This window comes from Canis aureus, chromosome 2, assembly GCF_053574225.1.
Source record: "Canis aureus isolate CA01 chromosome 2, VMU_Caureus_v.1.0, whole genome shotgun sequence".
Lineage (NCBI taxonomy): Eukaryota > Metazoa > Chordata > Mammalia > Carnivora > Canidae > Canis > Canis aureus.
Genome location: NC_135612.1, coordinates 72,184,076 through 72,208,484, shown reverse-complemented (window position 1 = coordinate 72,208,484; position 24,409 = coordinate 72,184,076). Strand labels below are relative to the sequence as shown.

General features: G+C 51.0%; 1 protein-coding gene across 5 annotated transcripts in view; it reads left to right on the top strand.

The window, feature by feature from the left end:
• JAKMIP1 (janus kinase and microtubule interacting protein 1) overlaps positions 1-24,409 on the top strand; it is a 140,568-nt gene that overhangs the window by 57,992 nt on the left and 58,167 nt on the right. For 3 of the 5 annotated variants that reach the window (XM_077878720.1, XM_077878713.1, XM_077878715.1), the window contains 2 exons: positions 6,039-6,304; positions 11,346-11,840. In XM_077878720.1, coding sequence (XP_077734846.1) covers positions 6,176-6,304; positions 11,346-11,840 — 624 coding nt within the window. In that variant the 5' untranslated portion in view covers positions 6,039-6,175. Of the gene's footprint in view, positions 1-4,566; positions 4,619-6,038; positions 6,305-11,345; positions 11,841-24,409 lie in introns of all 5 variants that reach the window. The other 2 variants (XM_077878714.1, XM_077878717.1) reach the window with 2 other exon arrangements.

Here is a 24,409-nt window from a genome sequence, read left to right as displayed (position 1 = left end):
CACGGGTCCTGGGTCCCCGCGGGGCTGGCGGCTGGGAGCCCGGGTGCAGGCACGGGTCCTGGGTCCCCGCGGGGCTGGAGCCTGGGAGACGGGGTTTGGGCACGGGTCCTGGGTCCCTGCGGGCCCTTAGGCTGGGAGCTGGGGTGCTGGCATGGGTTCTGGGTGACGACCCTGCAGGTCGTCAGCAGGAAATGGCAGGAAGGTCACTCCTGCTGCCCCTGGAGCCTGGATGGAGCCGGATGCAGGCCCAGGAGAGTAGGGGAGGCCACTGCTCCAGGCAGGAAGGGGTGAGGGCTGGCTGGAGGCAGAAGGGAGTGCCTCTCAGAACTGGTGAGTGGGGACAGGCTTGGCTTGGTGGCTGGATATTTAGGTTTGGGAGCCCTGAGGCCAAAGTGAGGATTGAACTGGGCTCAGAACAGGGCCTGGGTAGCCAAGCACTCCCAAATGTGCTGGGACAGGTGGCTCTTCTGTCATTTCCAGGACCCACCAGCTCTGAGCCTCTGGGGTCTGTGATAGGACACAAGGGCCTCAGAACCCTGGCTGCGGGCAGCTTACTCTGGCCTTCCCTGAGCTTAGCAATGCTCAGCAGCCCTGCTTGCACACGGTGCCGTGTGCACAGCCCATTCCACTTCACAGACGGGAAGTGCTGGCTGAGGAAGACAGAGCTGGGGCCTGGCCACACACAGGTCGGTGGCAGGGCTGGGATGAGTGACTGAGCCTCCGCTCCTCACTCTGGGTTCTCTCTGCAGCACTTTACCCCGAGCTAGAGTAGGTGTTGGAAAACCTAACTCATTTGACTTCATTTATAATTCTTTACGGAAGTTTTTTTTTTTTTAAACCCCCACTGACTACTTTGCACTCATATAACGAGAGTCTGGACAGCAAGGGCCTTATTAGTTTGTTGTAAGTGGAGAGTGACATCTCCTTGAAAAGTTCATGTGTGGGCCTCTCAGGCTTTTTCTTGTAAGTATTAAAAAAAAGTTATTTTTTTGCTCTCTCTTTTTTTTTTATTTTTTATTTTTTGGTGTGGGTATGGTGGAAAATCTGCTGTCTTTTTACTCCCTGTCTGTGTTTGTCTTTTGCAAAACACTGTCTTCCTGTTCCCCTTCTGCTCTGGGCCGGGAGAACAGACAGCTCAGCTTGCTAGCACTGTATGTAAAACACGAGATGATGGGCTCTGAGTGAGGGACTGGAGATTTGCCTACTGTGTGGTGTGCACTGGCTTTGGGAGGATGTTTGCTGAGCCTCTGTGGGGTTCCTTTGCTGGTACTGGGCTTTGCCATCTGCTCAGTGGGCCGTCATGGACTTGAAGTGGAAAGTCCCTGGCACAGAGTGGGTACCAACCGCATCTCAGGTAGAGTGACCTGCTATTGCTTCCATGGGTGAGGCCCTCATGGAGGTCAGCAGCTGCGGGCTGATTGTAGGGATACTCAGTGGCACTCTGAGCCTCAGGCCGGACCAGCCATGGGTGCGTTCCTGGCATGGAGGCCAGCCGTGTGGGGCCCACCGAGAGCTCTGAGATGGACTTAGCCCATAACTTTGGGTACTGTCTCCTGTATCCCCTCATCTCAACATTTACTGAGGCCCTGGCCCGGCAAATGTTGAGAGTGAGCGTTGGTGTTTGCTCACTGTAGGCTTGGTGTTTGCTCATTGGAATGTATTCCTCCTGGAAACACAGAGCTTGGGCTTTGGGCTGAGCCCGGGGTGAGGCCTACAAAGATGGAATCAGGCTCAAGGGGCTGACAGACGGGCAAACACACAGGGCCGCCCTCGGCCACCCTGGGAGCTCAGAGGAGGCATCTGATGATGGGCTCCTTAGAGGAGGCTCCCTGGAGGAGGCGAGATGGGAGGTGGCCATGAGGGGGCGGGGGCGTGCCTTTCTCCATCAGGGAACTGAACGCCCTGGGCCTGCCAGGGAGCGTGCCGGGCATGGAGTGTGGGGCAGGTGGCAGGGCTGGAGCGCTGGTGTGAGTCAGACCCTGCAGGACCTGCACCCTTCACGGGCCAGGCTTTCTCCGAAGCTAGCCTGAGCCTCCCGTGGCTTCGAAGCAGGAGAGGCACAGCTCTGTGTCTGCAGATGTCGATCTGTTTTCTCATCTGTAAGGCGGGCAGTACGTGCCGACGCTCTGCTGAGTGATGGTGTGAACGCGCCTTTCCAGGGGCTGCTGCGGCTGGGGCAAGCGCCGGGCCGTCCCCAGGCATGGGCCCCCCTTCCGGGTGTCTGGCTTGTCCTGCCGCTGTCTGTCCCTGCCCTTTGGCCCTTCTGTTCTTGGGGCCTTGAGAGCTGGGCCGGAAGACTAGGAGGCCTTGGGGTCCAGCTGGCCAGGGGTCTGAGAAAAAGTGGAGACTGTGAATGGCCCTGAGGCTCCACCCACACTGTTCCCATGGTCCCTCAGACATTCCTGGGGTGCTGTCTCCCCACGGCTTGGGTCTCCTCTCCCCCCTCCCCTCCCGACTGCAGCCAGTTTGCTGTCGTAGGGCCTTGCTGAGGAGTGGACCAGGTTCACGGTCTGCAGCGAGCGTGCTGTGCTGCCTTGGGTGGGCACTTGACCTCCCTGAGGCCCGGAAGCCTCATCTGCTACCCCTTCCTCCCTGGCATCTTCAGTGACCCTTGGAGTGGCTGCTGGGGGAGGGAATGGACCTTCAGATTGTACTAGGGCTGCTGAGAAGCGGTGGCAGCAGGACCCCAGATGGGCCATAGTTCGATGTGGTGGCTTCCTGAGGTGCCTTGTCTTAGCACCTGTTATCTTGATCTTCGTGGAGGTTACTGCTCCTGCTAATAAATTCAGCTTCGTTTTGTTTGGGGAGTGTCTTCACAGGGCTGAGCACCTCGCTGAGCATGGCTATGGATCCTGGCAATCCCCACACATCCCTGTGAGGTCTGTGCCATGGATCCCATTAAACAGGTGGGAATACTGAGTCATAGAGAAGTTCTGTGACTTTCCCAGAACCACCCAGTCAGGCACGTGTGAGCCAAGAGAACACACTTACTGAGAAGGGTGGCTCTTTGGTGGGGGACGAGGCCGCCCTACAGAATGGTCAGCTGTGCCCCGGGGAGTTTGGCTTGTGTCTTGTCTTGTCAGGTACACCTTTACCTTGCAGGTAGCCCCTAAGGACTCAGGCGGAGCTGGAGCTGCATCTGGCTGTGCCCGGAGAGTCAGTCAGCTTCCAGACCACGCTGTCACTGCACTGGGGACAGGGCCCACAGGCTTTTCCTTCAGCTTCTTTCTTACATCTTTCCCAGCTCGATCCAGATGGTTTTCTGAAACTTGCTTGCTTTCCTTTGAAAAATGGCATCATTTTTTCTGTAAAGCAGGAACAGAAAGCGAAAATCTGACTTATCAGAAAGAGTATATAGAGGAAGGTAAATGTCACTTGTCGCTCAGGCAGTCACTGCTAACGTTTGGGAGCCCTGGCCATGTGGTCCTCACCGCTGTGTCCCCGGGGTGTAGGACCTGGTGCCCAGCAGATGCACAAAAACTGTTTGTGACCAAATGGAAACAGCGAACAACTGTGTCTGAAAAACTGAGATCACAAACCGCGTTTGTTCTTTGACCCTGTGGCATTTACTTTTCTCTTTACGGTTCTGTGTCACAACTTTGCTGTCCTTTACTTAACCGTCCCTTTGGCTGAGTGCTGGGTTGCTGGGAAGAACAGCCGTGTGTATACAGAGGCCATCTCTCTGGTTAATCCTTACCCTAGGTGTTCCTAGGGGTGGTGTCGTTGGGCCACAGGGTGGACTAGAAGGGAGGGAAGTCTCCCCGGCTCTGGGTGCCGGATCTGCCGAGTGCTTCCCGCCCACTCTGCAGGGGCCTGGTGGCTTCTGGGTGCTGCCGTGCCGGTAGAGGCAGGCCGGCCAGAGCAGCGAGGAATGAATTATGGGTTGTGCTCTCATAAGTCACAGCAGAGCAAATGGAGTTCAGACTCACTGGAGACAGAATGTACCTTTCTGGAATCAATCAGTGGGGATGCTCATTACCCCTGAATAATCCCTCAAGGCGTGGTGTTGAGAAACACCGCACCCTCCTGTTCAGCAGGGGTCAAACTGGCTTCTACCTCTGCCTTCCCAAATGGGACATCCTGGTGCCCCAGGGCATCCTAGGCATTGAGCCTCTGCCACTTGCCCGAAGTGCTGGCATCCGTGAGACCTCACTCCAGTTCCCTGATGTCTGCCTGCCTCCCGACTCCCACCCCACAAAGAAGCTCCTGCTGAGGCCACTGGCTGCATATTCCTGAATTTGGTGGCCAATTTCCCATCCCCATCCTCACCACCTCCTAGAACTCCTTCTTCTCTTAGCCTCCCTGGTTCTCCTTATTCCCCTCTATCTCCAGGCTTCTTGTTTATGGTATTCCTTGCTGATTTCATCCCTTCTGTTCCACCTGCAAATCCTGGCATTCCTCCGTGCTGGAAAGTTCTCTTTTCACTGTGCATTCTTTCCTAAGGCAATTTAACCCCAGGGCCACCACTTAACAGCTTTGTGGCCTTAGGTAGCATACTAAACTCTCTGTGCCTGGATTTTTTTCTCATCTCTAAGATGGGCCTAATATCTGTACCTACCTCTCCAGGTGCTGCAAGGACAATACACTCCCAAGCTCCTGTCACAGGACCTGACACATAGTAGGTGCTTCACTCATTTGTTCGTTCATTCATTCATTCATTCATTCATTCACTGATTCATTCATTCTCTCATTCAACAAATGCTGCTGGAGTGCCTCCTGCATGCTGAGCTCTGAGGCCAGGCACAGAGAATATAGACCCAGGCCCTGCTTGCTTGGAGTGCACATCCTGGTGTAGGAGAAACAGACGAGAAATAAGTACATACACGGTTTGTCATATGGAAAACAGCAAGAAGGCAGAGCAAGGGGCCTGGGGGACTCTAGGTCTGCTGTCAGAGACCGGGCAGCTTGGGGTCAGGCTAACACAGGGCTCAGGCCTCGGCATCTGGGATTGGACTCACCCGTCCAGTCTGGCTGTGGAGCTTGACCGGTTTAATGTTGTTGCCTCATCGTGACTGTGTGACTGTTGCTAGCACTCAGCCTCTCTGGGCCTCAGTCCTTCGTCTGCAACCCTGGGCAACATCACCCCCCTCACAGGGCAGGTGCATGGATTGATGAGCTGTGATCTAGGTGTCACACCTAGGACACAGTGGTACCAGCTGTCACTTCAGACCTTATTTTAAGGACTTGGGCTTTGCCACGGTATGGGCTGGGAGGGCAGCCCTCCCAAATGAAGGCCTAGGCCTCTCCAGGAGGAATGTGAGTGCTGGCGGGGCTGTTAGCTCATCATGACACCCCTGTCCACCAGGGAGCCAGCTCGGGCCTGGCCAGGCAGACATAGAGGCCTGGAGGGACCACAGGCACCGCCACTGGGTACAGAGCCAGTGGCTCAGGGTGACCGGTGCTGTGCTAGTCTGGGGGCCGTGTAGGGGGAACCACCAAACTTTATGAATTCTAAAAGGACACTTTTCAGGGTGTAGTCCTCAGATGCTAGTCCAGACTCACCTGGGAGTGTCGATGGAGCATCTGGATTCCTCAGTCCCACCACGCACCTCATGCTCTGAGCTCTGGGCTACCCAGGGACCCGCCTTTTGAAACAAGCACCCTTGGGAACCAGGGCTCGCTGACAGCTGCAGCTGGCAGCCTACAGGTTGCTCGGGGGTGTGGTCTCCTCTTGAGAAGGGCAGAGATACACCAGAACTACTCAAGCTCTGGCAGCTGGGGAGCATCACCTGGGCGCTTATGAGGGATGCAGATCAGCTTCTCTGGGGGGTGGGCCCAGACTGTCTACCTTGACGAGCCTCTGAGAGATTGTGTGGCAGCCAGTGTGAGTGAGAGGTGCTTGGTCGGTGTTGTGAATCGTGGGGCCTCCCTGGGACAAGCAGGTGCCAGGCCCAGGCAGGAAGGCCTCAGGCAGCGTTGGCTGCTGTTGTGTTTGAGTGCTCAGGCCATGAGGCCAGCCTCTCTCTCTCTCTCTCTCTCTCTCTCTCTCTCTCTCTCCCTCCCCCCCTCTCTCCTAACCCGGCCTCCCTCTTCTCCAGGGTCCCAAGTGATGGTGGTTGACGCAGAGGACGAACTAAGCCCTGCACAACTGGTTAGCGTGGCGGAGCCTGGAGCGGCACCTGCTGGCCGGTGGGCGTGAACCTCGGGATCTCAGTGTCTCAACCCCAGAGGAAGTATGTCTAAAAAGAGCCGGAACAAGGGCGAGAAGCCCGAGATGGAGGCTGATGCCGTACAAATGGCTAATGAGGAGCTCCGGGCCAAGTTGACGAGCATCCAGATCGAGTTCCAGCAAGAAAAGAGCAAGGTGGGAGGGGTGCAGGCGCCCTGGCTCCATAGAGGGGGTGCTGCAGGGTTCCTGGTGAGGGCCTTCCCAAGCTAGGGGTGCGGGTGGGCACTTGACCTCTGAGCCTCAACTTGCCCCTTGGTAAAATGGCTATAACAGCAGTGGTGGGACCACCTGGGTCCTGATCCTGGCCCCATCCCATCTCACTGTGACCTTGGAGCAGCTATGCCACTGTCCGGGCCATAACCTCCCTCACTTGCAACATGGGGTTGTGATGTGCCACCTGATGAGCCTGTGGGTGGGAGAGTTAGGAGGCAAGGCTGCTAAAGAGCTTCAGCAGAGTCTGGGTCTGGGATGGGGCAGGTGAGCTCTCTCGGGGGTGAGAATGAGCTTTGGGGCAGGTCAGTGCAGCGCCTGGTTGGGTGCCAGGCAGACTGTAGCATCCAGTCAAAGTGCAGCTGCAATAGGCGGCCTGGCACAGTGGAGGAATCCTAACTGGTCAAAGTCCTAAAGATTCAATGTCACAGATACAACACAAAGACCCATTGGTGTTGTCACTTGGGTGGCTTGAAGGCCAAGCTGTGGGGCATCGTGGTGTCCATGGGAGAGGAGAAGGAGGTGGAGCTTGCTCCTGGGCAACCTCAATGGCCAACGGTCTAGCCTGTGCTGGGTGGGGTTGTGCAGGTTATCCCTGGGCCCTGAGCATCTGGAACCCTCCAGCATCTGGAACCTCGAGAGGGACTGCTGGGGAATTGCTATAGGTTCCCGTGTTGTTGAGTGCTGGGGCTTCACAGCAGTGAGGGGCCAGGCTGTGTTCAGCTCCCAGCCCCCTGCTCAGGTCAGCACCATGGAGAGCAGAGGCAGAGTCCAGAACCTGGGGGGATGAAGGCCAGGCTCCTGGAGCTTGGGGACAGACATGCCCCCAACTTCCCCAGACACTCAGGACTCCAGAACTGGGGCAGTCACCTTCTGCCAATATGGCTGTCCGAGGTGCCAGCCTGTCCATGCATTGTGTGGCTCAGGAGGGACTCCCCTGCTGGCATCCCTTGGGGCTAGAGATCCCATTCAGAAGTAGCAACAGCCCCATGGTTTTGGGGAAGCCATAAGGCCAGGGTCATGCTGCTGGGGCTCCATCCCACCTCCACCACCTCACTCACTTTGAGGTCTCCGGGCAAGCCATGTAACCACCCCGTGTCTCAATTTTCCCGTTTGTTAAATGAGGTCCTCTGATGTGCCTGTCTCCCTGGGTTGTTTGAAGGAGACAGTCACACACACGCACTGCCTGTCACACACAGTCACTCGACAGTTAGCTAGCATTTATTATGCGTCTAGTATGCAGGCATAATACACCAGGTGCCTTAGAGAGCCTCCTGACCCTGGCAGTGACCCCTGTGAAGTCAGAGGTGGCTTTCTCCAGTTTATGGGTGAGCACTCTGAAGGTCAGAGAGGAGAGGTGACTTGCCCAGGTGTGCTAGCTCGCTGGGGCCACTATCACAAAGCACCACAGACTTGGTGGCTTAAACAACAAGAAATTTATTCTGGAGGTTGGAAGTGGTGGATGAAGATGTGGGCAGGTTGGTTTCTTCTGGGGCCTCCCTCCTGGGCGTGTAGATGCCCATCTTCTGCCTGTTGTCCTCACAGGGCCGTCTCCCTATGTGTCTGTGTCCTGATCTCTTAAGGACACCGGTCATCATGGATCAGGGCTTACACAGGTGACCTCATGTGACTTAATTACATCTTTTAAGATTTTATCTCCAAATACAGTCACATTCTTAGGTCCTGTGGGTTGGGACCTCCACATGGGGATTTTGGGGACACACCTCAGCCCCTAACGGTGGGTCAGCACAGGTGTAGGTGGTGGCACTGGGTTGGGAGCCAGGCCTGCGGGGACTGTGCTTCCCAGTCACCAGGCTGCCTCCCTACAGGGCACGCCCTGGCTGCTTGATGTCTCAGCCCAGCCACACCTGTGGCCCCTCGGGAGGGCTTTCCGTGTGTCACTGCTGGGGGACCTTCTGTTCTCAGAGAATTCAGCAATATGCTTACGGGCTGGCAGGAAAAACATAGATATAAACTTTATAGTTGCCTTTAAATGACATTTTTATGTGATCACATAAAATTATTGCTGATGCCACAGTTAAAGTGCCATCGTTTTCCCAGAGGATCCCTGTTGAACTGTAGGTTGAAGGCAGGTGCTGAATGTATCTCTTGATTCATTTATTCAACAACCCATGTGCCATTGCTTCATGTTGTATGGGAAATGTTAGGACACAGTGCAGGGGCAAGAGGGCCCGGGAAGGCTTTGCAGAGGCTGTTTGGAGCCAACTCCTAAGGCTCTTGTTGGCTAGTGAGCAAGGGAATGGTTCTTACACCTTTCCAAGTGTCCAGAAACACCCATGAGGGTGCCATGGTCCGTGGGGCACAGTCCCTGACTTGCCGAGACCTGGGTCTGGGGTGGGCAGGGGCAAAGCTAGGACATTATTGGTTGGGGGGTGGCTGCCAGTCTGGTGGCAGGATCAAGATGGTGGCAGGGAGTGGGATAAGTGGCCAGGCCTGGACATGGGGAGCCAGTGCTGATAGATCAGATGAGGAGCGGGGTGGAAGGAGACAAGGGGAGGCCGATTTCCCCCATCCAGCTGGAGCTGCAGGTGGCGCTGGCTCAGATGTTCCCTGCGTTGGCCGCCCTCCCCACCTCCAGCTGGGCGCAGTCCCTCCCAGTCACTTTGCTCTTGCCTCATCTGAAGCCCAGTGCTGAGGAGCAGCTGGCATGGGCTCCTGTCTCCTGCCTCTGGACCTGGGGAGTAGCTCAGAGGCATCTGGCAGGTGAAGTGCGAGCAGCTTTTTAGACTTGCTTAGTTCAGTGGAGTAAGGAGCAGGTGCTCTGTCCACACCAGGCCAAGCCAGCCTTGCTCTGCACACCCACACTTGGGTCGTGGCCCCTGGGCTCAGCCCTCGGCTCCTCAGGGCAGAGCTGGTGGGACCCAGGAGGGCTTTGTCCCTTGATCCCATCTTTTCTGTCAGCATCCCTGCCCTGTACACCGGTGTGGCCTGGCCTGTCTCAGCAGGCCCGACCTCTCCCAGGCTGCCCTGCACACACCTCCGCTCCCTTCCACATTCTTTCTTCCTTGTCAACCTGTGAGAAAACTTCCCTTTACCCACTCATCCACTTTTGGTTTTCCTCCACCTGAGTCCTCACGGGCAGCTGTTCTGTTTCAGAGTGCATAGTCCAGGTTTTTTTTCAGGGAAGCACAGAACCGGTAGGAAATGTGTGCGTGCGTATGTGGGTGGGGAGGGAGAGGGAGACATATTTTTTTAAGAAGTTGGCTCACATGATCACAGAGGCTGACAAATCTGAACTTCCAGAGCAGGCAGCTGGAAATTTCAGCAAGAGCTGATGTTGCGGCCTAGAATCTGAAGCAGTCTGGAGACTGAATTCCTTTCTCATCCGGGAGCTCGGCTTTTTTTGGAGGCCGTCAGCTGATTGGGTGAGGCCCACCCATATTATGAAGCGTCACCTCCTTTACTCAAGTTCTCCTGACTTAAATAGTGAATCACATCACCCCCTCCCCCCCACCCAAAAAAAAAAATGCCTTCACAGCAACATCTTACACTGGTGTTTGGCCAAATGGCCTGATACCCTGACCCTGCCAAGTTGACACCTAACATTAACTGTCTTGAGGCTCAGTATCACCCGTCAGTGCAGGCTGGGGATGTGACCAGTCTCCTTCTTCTGACTCTGATCCCTGTCAGCAGTAGCCTGGGAAATCAGGACAGTGTAGCCTCCTAGAAAAGGCAATGCTAAAAGCATTTAGTCCCTTGCAAGGACACTCATGTTAAATATTTAAAATTCTAGCTCCTTGGCATTCAGTCCATTAGGAAAAGACTCCCAGTTCCACCCCTGGGAGAGGGGTGGGTCCAGGACCAAAGGTTCCCCATTTTATTTCTGTGGTTGCAAGTATTTGATGCAAGGAGGTGCTATTCTTCTGTCTTTGCCTGGGCTGCTTTTGCTTCTTTCTCCGCTGCTGTAAATAAGGGTTGATCAATACCCAGGGACGTTGTAAAATTCCTTACCTGAAATTAATTTCAACACATCAGTATACCGTCAACAGCACGGTATGGGAAAACTGTTGCCACTTTCCACGGAAGCACTTATCTTCCCTGAGATACAATTGGTTTCCATTCTTTGGAGACTGGTATGATTTAGAGAGTTAATGGATTGCAAAGGGTTCCTGCTGTATGTGTGTGTGTGTGAGTGTGTGTGTGTGTGTTTTGTGTGATACTTGCAAAGATCGATATGCATTTTGGAGTGTTTTAAAATATCCCCTTGGCACATGTTATAAGTCATGTTTTAAATTTTGTTGATTAGAAAAATATGCTCAGGTGGGGTTGGCAGCCTGGCACCTGAGGAGCCAGGATCTGGGGCCAGGTGCCTGGGGGGTGAGCCTGGTTCTGTCCTCTAGCAGGTCCTTCCCCCACCCCGAGGCAGGTCATGGATGCATCTCTAAGCTGTTGCTATCAACCTCAAAACCGTTATCTTGGTCTCAAGACTCCTAGGAGTTAATGTGGGGGATCTGTTGGAGCCCCCAGACTGTGAGGGGGCAGCTCAATGAGAGTGGTTGCCTCTCTCTACCTCCATCTTTCCTAAGCCCACAATCCGACGCCTGGGCACTGGAAAGGTATTTCTGGCGTGAAATATGCTCATCTTTGGTGAGAGATGATTTCTGCCTGTGTGTCTTGTATTTTATCACTGAGAAATTGTCCTTTCTTGTAAAGCTCCAAATTGGAAGAGATGTCAAAGGCTTGACTGCCCTCTCCAGCATCTTCAGATGTTTTTCCACCTCTAGAGAAATTCTCAAGAAAATAGTAGGAAATATAGTAGGAAGTAAAACAGTAGGTGGGATGGATGAGAGTCAGGACAGTGGGGGTGGCAGGATATTGGGGCGTGGGGGCCCGGGGAGGGTCTCAGGGGCCTTCCAGCACCAAGGGGCATGGGGAGGTGGTGGCTGGGTCTGGCTGGCTCCCCCAGCTCTAACCCTGACCACCTCTCCCGTGGCTCGCGCCGCAGGTAGGCAAACTGCGGGAGCGGCTGCAGGAGGCCAAGCTGGAGCGTGAGCAGGAGCAGCGGCGGCACACGGCCTACATCTCGGAGCTCAGGGCCAAGCTGCACGAGGAGAAGACCAAGGAGCTGCAGGCGCTGCGCGAGGTGCTCATCCGGCAGCACGAGCAGGAGGCTGCGCGCACGGCCAAGATCAAGGAGGGCGAGCTGCAGCGGCTGCAGGCCACGCTCAATGTGCTGCGGGACGGCGCGGCCGACAAGGTCAAGACCGCGCTGCTGGCCGAGGCGCGAGAGGAGGCGCGCAGGACCTTTGACGGCGAGCGCCTGCGGCTGCAACAGGAAATCCTGGAGCTCAAGGCTGCGCGCAAACAGGCAGAGGAGGCGCTCAGCAACTGCATGCAGGCTGACAAGACCAAGGCGGCGGATCTTCGCGCTGCCTACCAGGCGCACCAGGACGAGGTGCACCGCATCAAGCGCGAGTGCGAGCGGGACATCCGCAGGCTGGTACGTGCTGCCTGCACCCCTTCCCAGCTGGCGTGCATGCACCTTTTTCTTCCCGCCCACGTGCATCCTGTCCTCCATGCATTCTTTCCTCCCCCGCTTGCATGTATCCTTTCCTTTCCATAGGTGTGCAGTAAACAGAGTTCTGAGGACCCACTGTGTAGTGAGCAAGGACGTGGTTCTAGACGCTGGGCTTCTAGCAAAGTCCCTGCCCATTCTCGTGGTGGCAAAGAGGCTTTGGGTGCTTAGAACTCTTCTTGCTAGGTGTGGGATCCTTGGTACTGCGTGGAACAGCTCAGATGCATAAGTTCCTCACCTGTAAGATGAGGTTAATAGATAAGGGGCAGGGGTATTGGAAGAAAGGACCGTGAAAGCTTAGTGAAGTGCTGGGCCTTTATTTATTCATTTAATTAATAAACCAGAGCACATTTATACCTCCAGGTAAGATGAGTTTATAGGGACAGGCCAGCCATTCTGTTGCAACAACCGGGGAAAACCATAAATTGCAAACCTATGTTTAAGGACTGGAGAGCTATGGAGTTCTGAGGTCTAGAATAGTTAAAATTTCAAAGGGAGGAGAGAGAGCCTGTTCAGATGAACTGACAGTTACTAGCCACTTTCTTCCCTTGGGGGCATTTGCTCATCCTGGGTGTGGGCTAGGGATTGGGCTTCCCCCAACAAAGAGACTCAGGCAGGGCTGAGTGAGGTGATCAGGGCTTTTTGCCATCTTTCAGGGTCAGCATGACAAATAGGAGACTGGAGGATCCCACACAATGGTTCAGTTTTTACCCTAAAATATTCATGGAGTTCTGGGGTGATGAGGGAGGCCAAGTAAGGCCGGGCAAAAAGGCAGAATGAACTCTCCCAGAGCCATACCATACTTAGGAAACAGCCGGCCAGACAGAGGGGCTGCAACAGGCACATCACCAGTCTGCCCCTTGGGACAACTGTCGGACTTTGAACCTGTACACTTCAGAAGGTTGAAAAGGCAAGTAAGCTAAGCTGCTCAGAGTAGCGTCGACAGCAACAATAGTGATATTTTACAAGAGGCACATCTTGATTATGAGGACATGATTAGACTGAAAATTATAAGGAAAGAAATAATAGGTACAATGTCCACACACGAACCAAAGGAAAGCTGGTCTATCTGTATTCATGTCAAAGATCTTAAGGCCAGGAGTAAAACTAAAGAAAAGGAGGGATCATTCTTAATAATAAAGGGGTCAATTCTTTTTTTTTTTAAAGGGGTCAATTCTTAATGGCACTTAATAACAAAACTTCAAAACGTGCAAAAGGAAAACATCAAAACTAAAAGGAGAAACAAATCCACAGTTATATTTGGAAAGTAGCACTGTGTCTCAGCAAGTGATAGAGCACAGAGATAATAGATGAACGAAGATACGCAAAATTTAAACAGTACAGTGAACTGACTGGACCTAAACCAACAATACAGTATTCTAGCGCTGCAGATAACATTCTTTTCAAGGGGACATACACATTTTCTTGTATGTACTGTTTAGATTTAAAATGTAGTCTTTAGAGTAAAACAGATTTTAGACAAAAAGGAAGAAACAGTGAAAATAAAAAATCTGAGCTTCCATTCCAAGAAGAAAGAAAAAGAACAGCAAATCAGTCTCTGAGAAAGCAGAATGAAGGTCCTTAAAGAGCAGGAATCACTGAAATAAATCAGTAAAGAAAATCAACACATCAAAAGTTAATTAAAGTAGGTAAACTGATAATTCCTGAGGAATACCAATGAAGGGACAAAGAGACAAGTCCTTAGTATATGGAATATAAAAGGGGCACTACCACAGGCCCTATAGAAGTTAAAGAGACAGTACAAGGACTTTATGAACAGCATATATCAGTGAACTTCAAACTTGGGTGAAGTGGGCAGATTCCTTGAACAAATATGACTTAACCAAACGGACACTATAAGAAATAGAAAATGTGAGTAGTCCTGTGGCTCTTCAAGAAATTAAATCTGTAATTAATAGTTTTCCCAGGATGAAAAGGTCAAGCCCAGAAGCTTCTCAGGTAAATTCTTCTAAGTATTTAAGGAAGAAATAAAACTAATGACAGACTCTTCCAGAAAAGAGAAATTGGGAACATACTCGAATTCATTTTATGAAGCCAGCATAACTGATCCCCAAACCAGTGATACTACAAGAAAAGGTTTAAAGTATCCTTTATAAACCTAGCCACCAGAGTACTAAATAAAATATTGACAAATACAATCCAACAATATTTAGAAGGGCTGATAAGCTATGGCCAAGTTGGGTTTATTCTAGGAATACAAAGATTGGTTTAATATTCAGAAATCAGTGAGTGTAATTTAACTGGTAATAGAATAAAGGAGAAAAAAACCCCATATGATCATTTTTATACAGAATAAGCACTTCATAAAATTCAACTTCACAATATAAACTCTCAGCAAACTATGAATAGAGTAGAATTTCCTGAATCTGGTAAGGAGTTCTATTAAAAAAAATATTAACAATGTATATAGTGATAAAATATAGAACACTTCCTAATTCAAAGACAGAATAAGATATCTACTGTCACCACATCTGTTCAACATTGCTCTGGCTAAGACATCAAATACAAAAGACAATAAAAAGAAAAGTTCTAAAGATTAAAAAAAAAGTATTCATAGTTATGATTGTGTTGGAGAAAATCCAAGAGATTCTACAAACTATTAGAATCAGTAAGTGAATTTATCAAAATCTCTATGTGGAAAGAAAATATGAAAAATAAACTGTGCTTCTATTTACTAGCAATGAATAATGGGAAAATAGAACTTTAAAAAAGACCATTTATAATAGAGCACCATGACCTAGGAATGAAGTTTAATGGAAGTTGTATAAGATTTCCATCCTGAAAACTAGAAGACATGACTGAGAAAAAAAATAAAGGAGTTCTAATGTAGGGTGAAGCCATTTTCCTTGTATCAATATCATTTCTTTCATAATTGATCTATAGATTCAGGACAATCCCTATCATAACCCCAGCAGACTTTTTTTCGTAGACATTGGCAAGTAATTCCTAAATTTGATATAAAAAATTAAAAGACCTAAAGTCACAATCTTGAAGGCAAGCAAAAACTAGAAACCTCATACTCCCATATAACCAAGCTTACTATCAACACAGGCTGAAGGATCTGTGGGTAAATCACTGGAACCAGACCTATGCACATGTGGCTACCTGGTTTAGGAAACAGATAACACTTCAGTCCAGTAAGGAAAGGATGGTCTTTCAATAAACAGTGTTGAAAGTAGTCAGACGTCTGTAAGAAAAACAACATAAAACAGGAATAGTGATCCTCATATCATGCTATCTGTAGATCAATTCAAGGCGGACCATAGACCTAGATGTTAGAAAGTGAACACTGAAGCAGTTAGGACAACACAGAGCGATATTTTCATGATCTTGGGGTAGGTAAATATTTCTCAGACAAGACACAAGCACACTATTCATATAAATGCGCTATTCAGAGAAGGTTGTACACCAAAGATTTAAAAAATAAATTTTGTTCATCCAAAGGCATCAATAAAAGACAAGATACAGCACAGATCAGAAGATATTTTCAACACATGTATCACTGACAACTTCTATTGGATTATAAAAACAACTTTGAAGCAATAAGAAAAATAATTAAAATGGGCAAAGATTCAAAAGGATATTTTGAAAGAGAAAAGATGTACTTAAATGACAGATAAGTGTATGAAAAGATGCCCAACCCCACTGATCATCAGGGAAACACAAATCATAACTAGATACTGCTAGTATCTATCTATCCACTAGAATGGCTGTAATTAAAAAACCAAAACAAAAACAACAGACAATAACAGATACTCGGGAAGATGTGGGAATGCTCCGACGCTGCTGTTGGGATCATAAAATGCTCTGAGCACTTCGGAAAATGATTTGGCAGTTTCTTAAAATAACAGTTTACCTGCTGCCCCAGCACTTCCACCCCCAGGTGGAGACCCAAGGGAAATGAAAACACATGTTTACATAAAGTCGCAAATGTGATCACAGCAACACTTTGTAATGGTAAAAAAGTGGAAGCAACCTAAATGTCCATCAGTTGGGGAATGGATAAAATGTGGTATGTTCATATAATGGACAGCTGTTTGGCAGTAAGAAAGAGGGCAATATTGAGGGTGTAAACAGCACCCACCATGATGAAATACTCCATCAGGATGACCCTGGAGAAAGTAGAGTTGTCATTCCTTCCATTGAATATTTATTTGCCTGAGTTCCAGCACTAACCTAGGCACCAGAGCTGCAAAGAATAAGTTGTGAACCTAGACGGCAAAGAGCTGACAGTCACCCAGGTGATGAAGTATGAACAGATTATCACAGTGTGAGGAGATCAGTGGTAGGACCAGGCCAGCTCAGAAGGCAGCAAAAAAGAGCAAGTGGTGACTCTGATATGTGAACCCAGGAGTAATTTCACAGAGGAAGTGACATGGGTTTTGAAGGATGAATAGGAGTTTGTCAAATGACGAGAGACCATTGCATGCAGAGGGAAAGACACTGGAAGTAGGAGCACAGTGTGATCATTTTTATTGTAAATTTAAAATAGCCATAGTGATGTTTGTTACATGAATTCCCAATAAAATATTAAATGAAAATACAGTTGTACCTGCCATTGTTAAATACTAGAGACTTTATTTTCTTCCCTTTAATAAAAGTTTTAAAATTATGAAAGGTTTCTGGGGCACCTGGGTGACTCAGTCAGTTAAGCATCCCCCTCTTGATTTCAGCTAAGGTCACGATCTCAGGGTCGTGAGATTGAGCCCCATGTGGGGCTCCATGCTGGGTGTGGAGCCTGCTGGAGAGTCTCTCTCTCTTTCCCTCCGGTTCTCTCTCTGTAAAAATAATTATGAAATGTTTCTGGCAAAAAGTATAGGTGAGATAATAAACCCTTCCGTACCCATCACACAGAAGTATCCAGGCACGATTGAACCCCCCTGCCCGTGCCCAGGCCCCTGCCCCTGAATTTGGAGTGCATGATTGCACTTCCCATGCACATGCAGCTATAAAGGGTACGCTGCTTTCCGATGACTTGTAGTCAATGACACATTTCAGAAGGGGGTGTCTTGCCCTGGAGGATGTCCTCTGGCAGACCTCATCGTAGCACACATGCATGCAGGGCTCGGGTGGCAGGATAATGATGGAAAGCATTTTGCTTGCATCCTGTCTTATATCCTGATGGACACTCACAGGTAGGCACAACACAAAATGCCCTCACTGTGGTTTTAAAACTGCCCTCCGCGGGGCCCTGCACCGCAGGACGTAGGGCCAGGGCTCTGGCTGTGGGGGTTGGGAGGACGGATGGCTGAGCAGCGGGTGATGTTGCTAGTGCCCAGGAACGTGTCCCGTTCTCCCTGTCGGGTTTCTGTAGACAGACTCATTGGAGGAAGTGGTTCTTTACCTGCTATCTCACTTTGTGGAACAGAAAGGCGGTCCAGGGAAGGGGACTTCAGAGGTCATATCCAGCTCCTTTTCTCTTCCTGTGTGGGTAGAGTGTGGAGGAGGCATTATCATGTCGGGGGAAGGGAAGCCTTTGGAGAAAGTATGCTTTTTTTTTTTTCTCCCAGATTTTATTCATGAGAGAGACAGAGAGAGAGGTAGAGACATAGGCAGAGGGAGAAGCAGGCTCCCTGTGGGGAGCCCAACGCAGGACTCGATCCCAGGACCCTGGGATCACGCCCTGAGCCGAAGGCAGATGCTGAACTGCTAAGCCATCCAGGCATCCCTGGACAAAGTCTGCTCTGGGTGTGAATCCAGTCTTGCTCACTGGGTGAGCCCGATTGAGTCGCTTACTGTCTCTGAGCCTGTGGCGCCTCACCTCCGAAATGGGAGTAATCCCATACCTGCCCCAGGGTGATGAGAGTACAGCGGACTCCAGCTTATCATTTCCATAACAGGAGACCTGTGAACTCACATTCCTCTCTTGCAGGAGAAGTTTATATTTAAGGCAAATAAAATGAGGAAGGAACAAATATTTGCATCAGGGACTGCTCGAGCTTGATTCAAAATTCACCAAAGGATTTGGTGCCGGTTTCCGTTTCAGCGCTAAACAGGAGTATCCTCAATTCAGGTGTCCTCGGTGTGTGTGTGATTTTCTCTTAAAAGGGCCACTTGGAGAACTGAGTGGCAAGATCAGGTGTCCATTTCTCCTGTTATCTGCCAGTTTGGAAAATGTAAATCCTCAGGCAAGCCGTTGCTCATGGCAATGTGTTTGGAGGGTGGCCTGTGCTTCATTTCTTTGTCCGCTGGATCAGATTAGGAATGCAGGAAGGCCTTTGGGCCCTGCTCACACATCAACATGCCCCTTAAGAGAGGCAAACCAGAAAAGGCGGTTATGGTCCACATGGGGCAGTAACACTAGTTTCTGGACTCACTTCCTAGACCAGTTAGGCTTTGGCCAGGTTGCACATAATAGACAACTCCTCCAGGACACTGGGGTTTAAAAACTGGACATTTCTCATGTACAGAGTCTGGAAAGGGCTGCCACAGGGCTCCACAGAATAGTGAGGGATACACGTACCTCCTAGGTTTGCCCTCAGAATGGGCTTTGGGTGTGGCTCTGGTCCTCGTGGCCCCTCATCCCCGTGGAGTGCCAGCCCTCACATCATCATCCTGGGTTGACAGTAGGAGGGTAGAGGAAGAAGGACGTGGTCTTCCCTGAAGTTCCATACACTTCCCCTTCCAGCTCTTTGGCCAGCACTTACTCAGCCTCACCTAGTTGCAAGGGGCCTGGGAAATGTCCTTTTACTGAGTGCACAGCAGCTGCTAATAAATCCCAGCCCGGTCCTCTGTTAGTTTTCCAGGGCTTCCATAACAAATTACTGCAAGGTCAGTAGCTTCAAACCAGAATTTATTCTCTCACGGTTGTGGAGAATTTATTCTCTCATGGCTGGAAGTCTGAAATCGGGGGTCAGCGGGACCATGCTCCCTCTGCAGCTTACAAGGAAGCGTCCCTTCTTACCTCTTCCAGCTTCTGGTGGTGGCCCAGAATCCTTGGTGTTCCTGGGCTGTGGCCGCGCCATCGCGGGCTCTGCTGCCATGTGGCCTTCAACTCCCCTGTGCATCTGTGTCTGGTCCCCTTCTGGCACGGACACCAGGAGTAGATCCAGGGCCCACCCTAATCTGCTCTGACCTCGTCTTCACTTACATCATCATCACATCTGTGGAGACACCCCCTGTTTCCGAATAAGATCTCATTCTGACTTTTAGGGTGGATGTGAAGTTTGGGTGAACGCTCCTACTAGTCACTGGCCACAGGCACCAAAGGAGGAGGGTGAGAACCGATATGGGGGGAGCAGCCTCAGCTTCATTCCTTGTTCCCCAAATCCTGGGGTGAAGTGGAGCTAACAGAGTTACTCACACATTGGTGAGCATGTCGGGAGCGGGCCACAGGAAGATTTTCACCAGGACGAACGTCCTGCTGGGTGTGGGGCACATGGGATGGCGCGGGCTCTGCAGAGGCTGACCTGTGTTTGCATCATGGCTCTGCTGCTAACTGGAGCCTGGGTGTGTCTGTCGCCCGGGCCTCACCTGGCTGTAAGATGGGGTAAATGCCATCTGCTGTGAGGGTCTTGGGAAGACCTCGAGAGAGCATGGCCAGTCAGTTCACATGTAGTACTGAGCTCGCACTGGCACACGAGAAGGAAGGAACAGCCATCGCCCAGGTGGTGTGCATCTCCTAACTCTGGGTCAGGCTCTTTCGGTTGCAAGTCGCAGAAATTCTGCCTTGAACCAGCTTGAACCGTCCTCTGTCAGCTGTTGTAGCTGAAGGAGTGGGATCCTGGTTTGTCAGGCTCTGCCCTGCCTCCTGCTGCGTCATTCTCAGCCTGTGGGGGCTCGCACTGGGCTGGTGAGATGCCACCACAGTGCTAGGCCCCCATCCTCACACGCACAGCCCAGAGAAAGGCTCTATTTTGGCTCCTAATGAGGAGATGGGGGTCCTAGCTGTGTTGCCTCCAGGCCGTTGGCTCTGACTGGCTCATGTATCCATCCAGGGCCAGTTACTGCCAGAGGGCAGGACATGTGGCTGGTGTGAGCCAATCAGGGCCTGCCCTGGGAGCTGCAATGGCTTCGGCCCCACCCCTCTCCTAAAGCATACCCTGAGACCAGAAGCTGGGAGAAGGAATGGTTTCACACGCAGGTGTTGCAGGTCAGGGATTCGAGAAGGAATGGTTTCACACGCAGGTGTTGCAGGTCAGGGATTCTCGACATGAGGGATTCGTGGCCTCGTCAGGGTCCTGGGGTCAGGGGGCAGGATGGTGAAGAGCTCAGCCTGGGAGCCAGACACAAAGTCAACAAATGGAGTTTGTTGGGCAGGCACCTTGGCTGTGTGAGCTTGGCAAGACCTCAGGGGACCTCAGGGTGCCGGCTGGGGAACTAGAACAACCTAGTCAAGGTCGACTCCAGAAGACATTCTGCATTGACCATTTGTTCCTGGATGTCATCTCTGCTGCTGGGGACTATTTCCTAGGAACCTTTGCCAGAGTGATGGGTATAAGCCCTCTCTCTGCTCATTGCCTGGGCTAAGTGGGAGAATTGGCACTTATCTTGGTGCAGAATTTGGGATTCCAGAAGTGTCTGGCTTGCAATGCTGCTGCTCTGTGTGGGAGGAGCTGGTGTAATGCATGGTGGGGGCTCCAATTCTAGGCTCCAGTGCAAAGCAAGAAGCATGTGGCCTGGGTGCTATGGGGGACCCTACACGTAAATGTGCAACACCGCCGCCTCCTCCACCCCCAGCACTATTGATTCCTGCACTTTATTTTTTTCTGCTGGCACTGAGCACTCTCTCTGATCTACTGCAGGTTGATTTGTTTATTATGTTTATTGGCTACCTCCCCCTCTAGAATGGAAGCTCTGAGGGCAGGGACGCAGGTCTGTTTTGCTCATAGAGGCTTCCCAGTACCCATTGATGGCACCGGGCTCAGTATTTGTTGCATTAATGAAAGCAGGTGAGTGGTTTAATTAATGAACTCCTTTCACATACTTCTTACTGCTTCTGGACTGGCATCGGCAGTGACAACAAGTCTTTTGCATCCTCAAGGATTCTTTTTTTTTTTTTTTTTTTGATTCTTCCCTACTGGGGTGAGGGAGACCTTCAGAGGGGGTTCGGCTGAGGTGGGGAGCTGCTGGTGGATCGCCACCAGGGGGAGCCTCGGGCACATCGGCAGGTGCTTCAGGAGCCCCACCTGGCTGGCCCTGGGCTGGCCCGGGAGATGGTCACACCGGGCTGGGGATGTGGAGGTGGGCAGCACACGTTTTACTCTCAAAGGTGACTCAGAGAATTTTCCAGAACTGTAGGATTTTGCATGAAAACCTCCTGGTATTTGGGGTGGATTGGTACCATTTCTCCTTTCTATAATCTAATTATTTGATTAGTTTTTAATGGTCTGCTGCTTAAACAAGATAGCCGTATGTTCACCAGGAGCTAACTCAGATGAGTGGTGGCAGTCAGTGTTGGTCGCAGCTTGTCATATGCCAGGCTCTGCCCTGCAATCTAAATCTCCACAACTGGACCGAGTAGGTTCTAGAGAGGTCTCCGGGTCCCCACCTTACAGAAGGCTGAGGCTGGGTCTGACAGGTGGCCCTGCCTGTGCACCGGGACGTCACACAGTGTATGGGGGAGGGGAGGCTTTTGAGCCCACTTTGGTCTGCTGCCAGGGCGGGGGGCTCTGACCACCATTGCTCGCCGTGGCGGTGTGTGTGGGCTCGAGGTGTCCGAGTCACAGGAAGAGGTACAGATCACAGTCAGCTTTAATAATAATAAATATAATTATAATATGTATTAATATAATTGTATTAATGTAATATAAATAATATATTTATATAATTATATTATTTATTATTATTAGGGCCCACCCCAGTTAAAATGAGGTGGGCCCTAATACTATCATTTTACTATCTTTAACCTAACTACGTCTGCAAAGACCCCCTTCCCAAATGAGGTCATGGTCCCAGGAATCCAAAGTGAGGAGATGGGCATGTCTTTTGAAGGACCACAATTCAAACATCTACTGTATTCATTTATTTCCACAATATCCAAATACCCAAAGGAGACAGTCCAGGAAGGACAGGTACTACTGTTTGTGGAGACCTACTATGTGCCGCTGGACAACTTTCACTAGAGCTAGCGTCTGCTGAATGCCTGCTCCATGCCGGGTGCTTTCTGCATGTGAGCACGTTTCATTTGCAAAGTATCCCTCCCTATTCGTCATGTGCTGTTTCTTTCTTTCTTTTTTTTTTTTTTTTTTAACATTTTGTTTATTTATGAGAGAGACACACAGAGAGAGGCAGAGACACAGGCAGAGGGATAAGCAGGCTCCCCGCAGGGAGCCTGATGCAGGACTTGATCCCAGGACCCCAGGATCACGCCCTGAGCTGAAGGCAGATGCTCAACCACTGAGTCCCCCAGGCAGCCCAGTCGTGTGCTGTTCTTATCCCATTTCACAGGTGAGAACACAGAGGTGCAGGAGGAAATCAGGGAACACGACCGAGGTGATGGAGCTGGGAAGCAGTAGGGTCAAGGCTCTAAGGCAGGCGGCCTGGGCCTGGTGGCCTGTTTCCCCACCAGCCTGCTTGTCTCTGCTCCCCTTTTGGGTGGCTATTCCTATGGCCCCTTTTCTATGTGAAGAGGCTGAGGTGTAGAGCAGTTATGTGGCTTGGCCGAGGTCACACAGCTTGCCTGTGGGAGCCGTGTGCCCATCCTAACGTCTTGTCCCAGACGCTGTGCTTTCTCCACTCTGCAAAGTTGTTGATCTCAACTGGCTATCACTTTTCGGTTGGCTGATCAAGGCAGTATTGTGTTGCGCTGCTTCCACACCGGCCCGTGCGTGGGGGGCCCTCCCAGATACGTATTAAATAACACCGCAGATATTCCATCCTAAGGGCTTTATCCATAGGGGATTGTGTCGAAACCACCCTTAGTAAAGCACTGGTGTTCTTTTCAGAGCTGGCTGTGTGCCTTAGATCAGACCGCATTTATTTCTAAATCCCGAGATGATAGAGGAATCACCGTAGCCGAAGCTCTTGTAGTCTTTGTCCATTAACAAAACCTCAGTGTTGGGGGGCATTCCCCTTTTAAAGCCTGCCTCAGTTTCCCAGGGCTGCTGTAATGAAGGACCACAGACTGGGTGGCTAAAGCAATCAGGAATTCATTGGCTTATAGTTTTGGAGGTGGGAGGTCTGAGATCCAGGGGTCAGTCTGGAGGCGCATGGGGAGGAGTTTAGGGAGGAGCCGTGCTTGCTCCTTCTGGGCGCTCATGGCTGTAGGCAGTCCACGACATTCCTGAGCTCCTGGGTTCTTCCCTGCAGCGTCTGCCCTCCACCGCCACCCAGCCTTCTCTCTGTGTGTCCATGCTACTCTTCCTCTCTTCTTCTGCGTCGTCGTCATCTTCTCCTCCTCCTCCTTCTTCTTCCTTTTTAAAAATATTTTATTTATTTATTCATGAGAGACACACAGAGAGAGAGGCAGAGACACAGGCAGAGGGAGAAGCACACTCCCTGCAGGGAGCCCGATGCAGGACTTGATCCCGTGACCCCGGGATCATGCCCTGAGCTGAAGGCAGAAGCCCAACCACTGAAACACCCAGGTGTCTCTCTTCCTCTCTTCTAAGGACGCTGTCAGGAGGGCCACCCTGCTCCTGTGTGACCTCCTCCTACTGATTATATCAGCAACACTTTTCCAAATGACATTATATTCTCAGCTTCTAGGAAGGACATGGATTTGGGGGGTGGGGGGGTGACACCCCAGGACAGCACCCTTACTGAGGCAGTTTCCCAGCTGTTGGCTTTGTGTCTGGAATCAGATGAAGCATATGGCCTAGGGCCAAAGCTTGCTCTTCCGTAAGCTTCTTTCTGCTTGGTTTCCTCTAGGGAATGCTGGGCAAACTGGGGACGACTTTGAGGTTTGCATGTAGAGAGGCTAAGGTCCTGTAGAGACTCCAGCAGAGACATCAAGTAACCTGTTCTATGATTCTGGTGCTCCAAGATAAGTCAGGACCTGGGGAATAGGTTGGGGTGTCAGCTGTGTATGGGGAAGTTAATGTCATGGGTGAGGACATGGCTGCCTGGGACAAGGGTACGACTTGGGAAAGGGCAAAGCCTTGGAAACTCCAGACTTTAATGGTGGCCAGAGCAAGGTGAGTCAGTAAGATAGAAACCAAGAAGTCACTGCGGAGGGTTGGAGGGGTGGGAGAGGCTCACGGGCCAGGGAGTGGGTGGCAGGGTCAGATGCTGGTGAGGAGGATGGAGGACAGAAAAAAAGTTGTCCTGTGGGTTTGGGGTCCCAGGGAGCATTGAAAATCTTAGCAAGAGCTATTTTGGTGGAGAAGTAGGGGCTGTGACCAGACAGGAGAGGCTTGGGGAGTGAGTAGGAGATGAGACTCACCAATTCTGTGAAGGAGCTCAGCTGTAGAGGTGAGGCGGCTGGGGGTGCCTGGAGGTCAGGGTTTTATTTCCTTTCATTCAGGTGAGAGAGACGTGAGCATAGATATATCTCACCAGTAAGTGTCTAGTTGGCCATATAAGTCATTGAA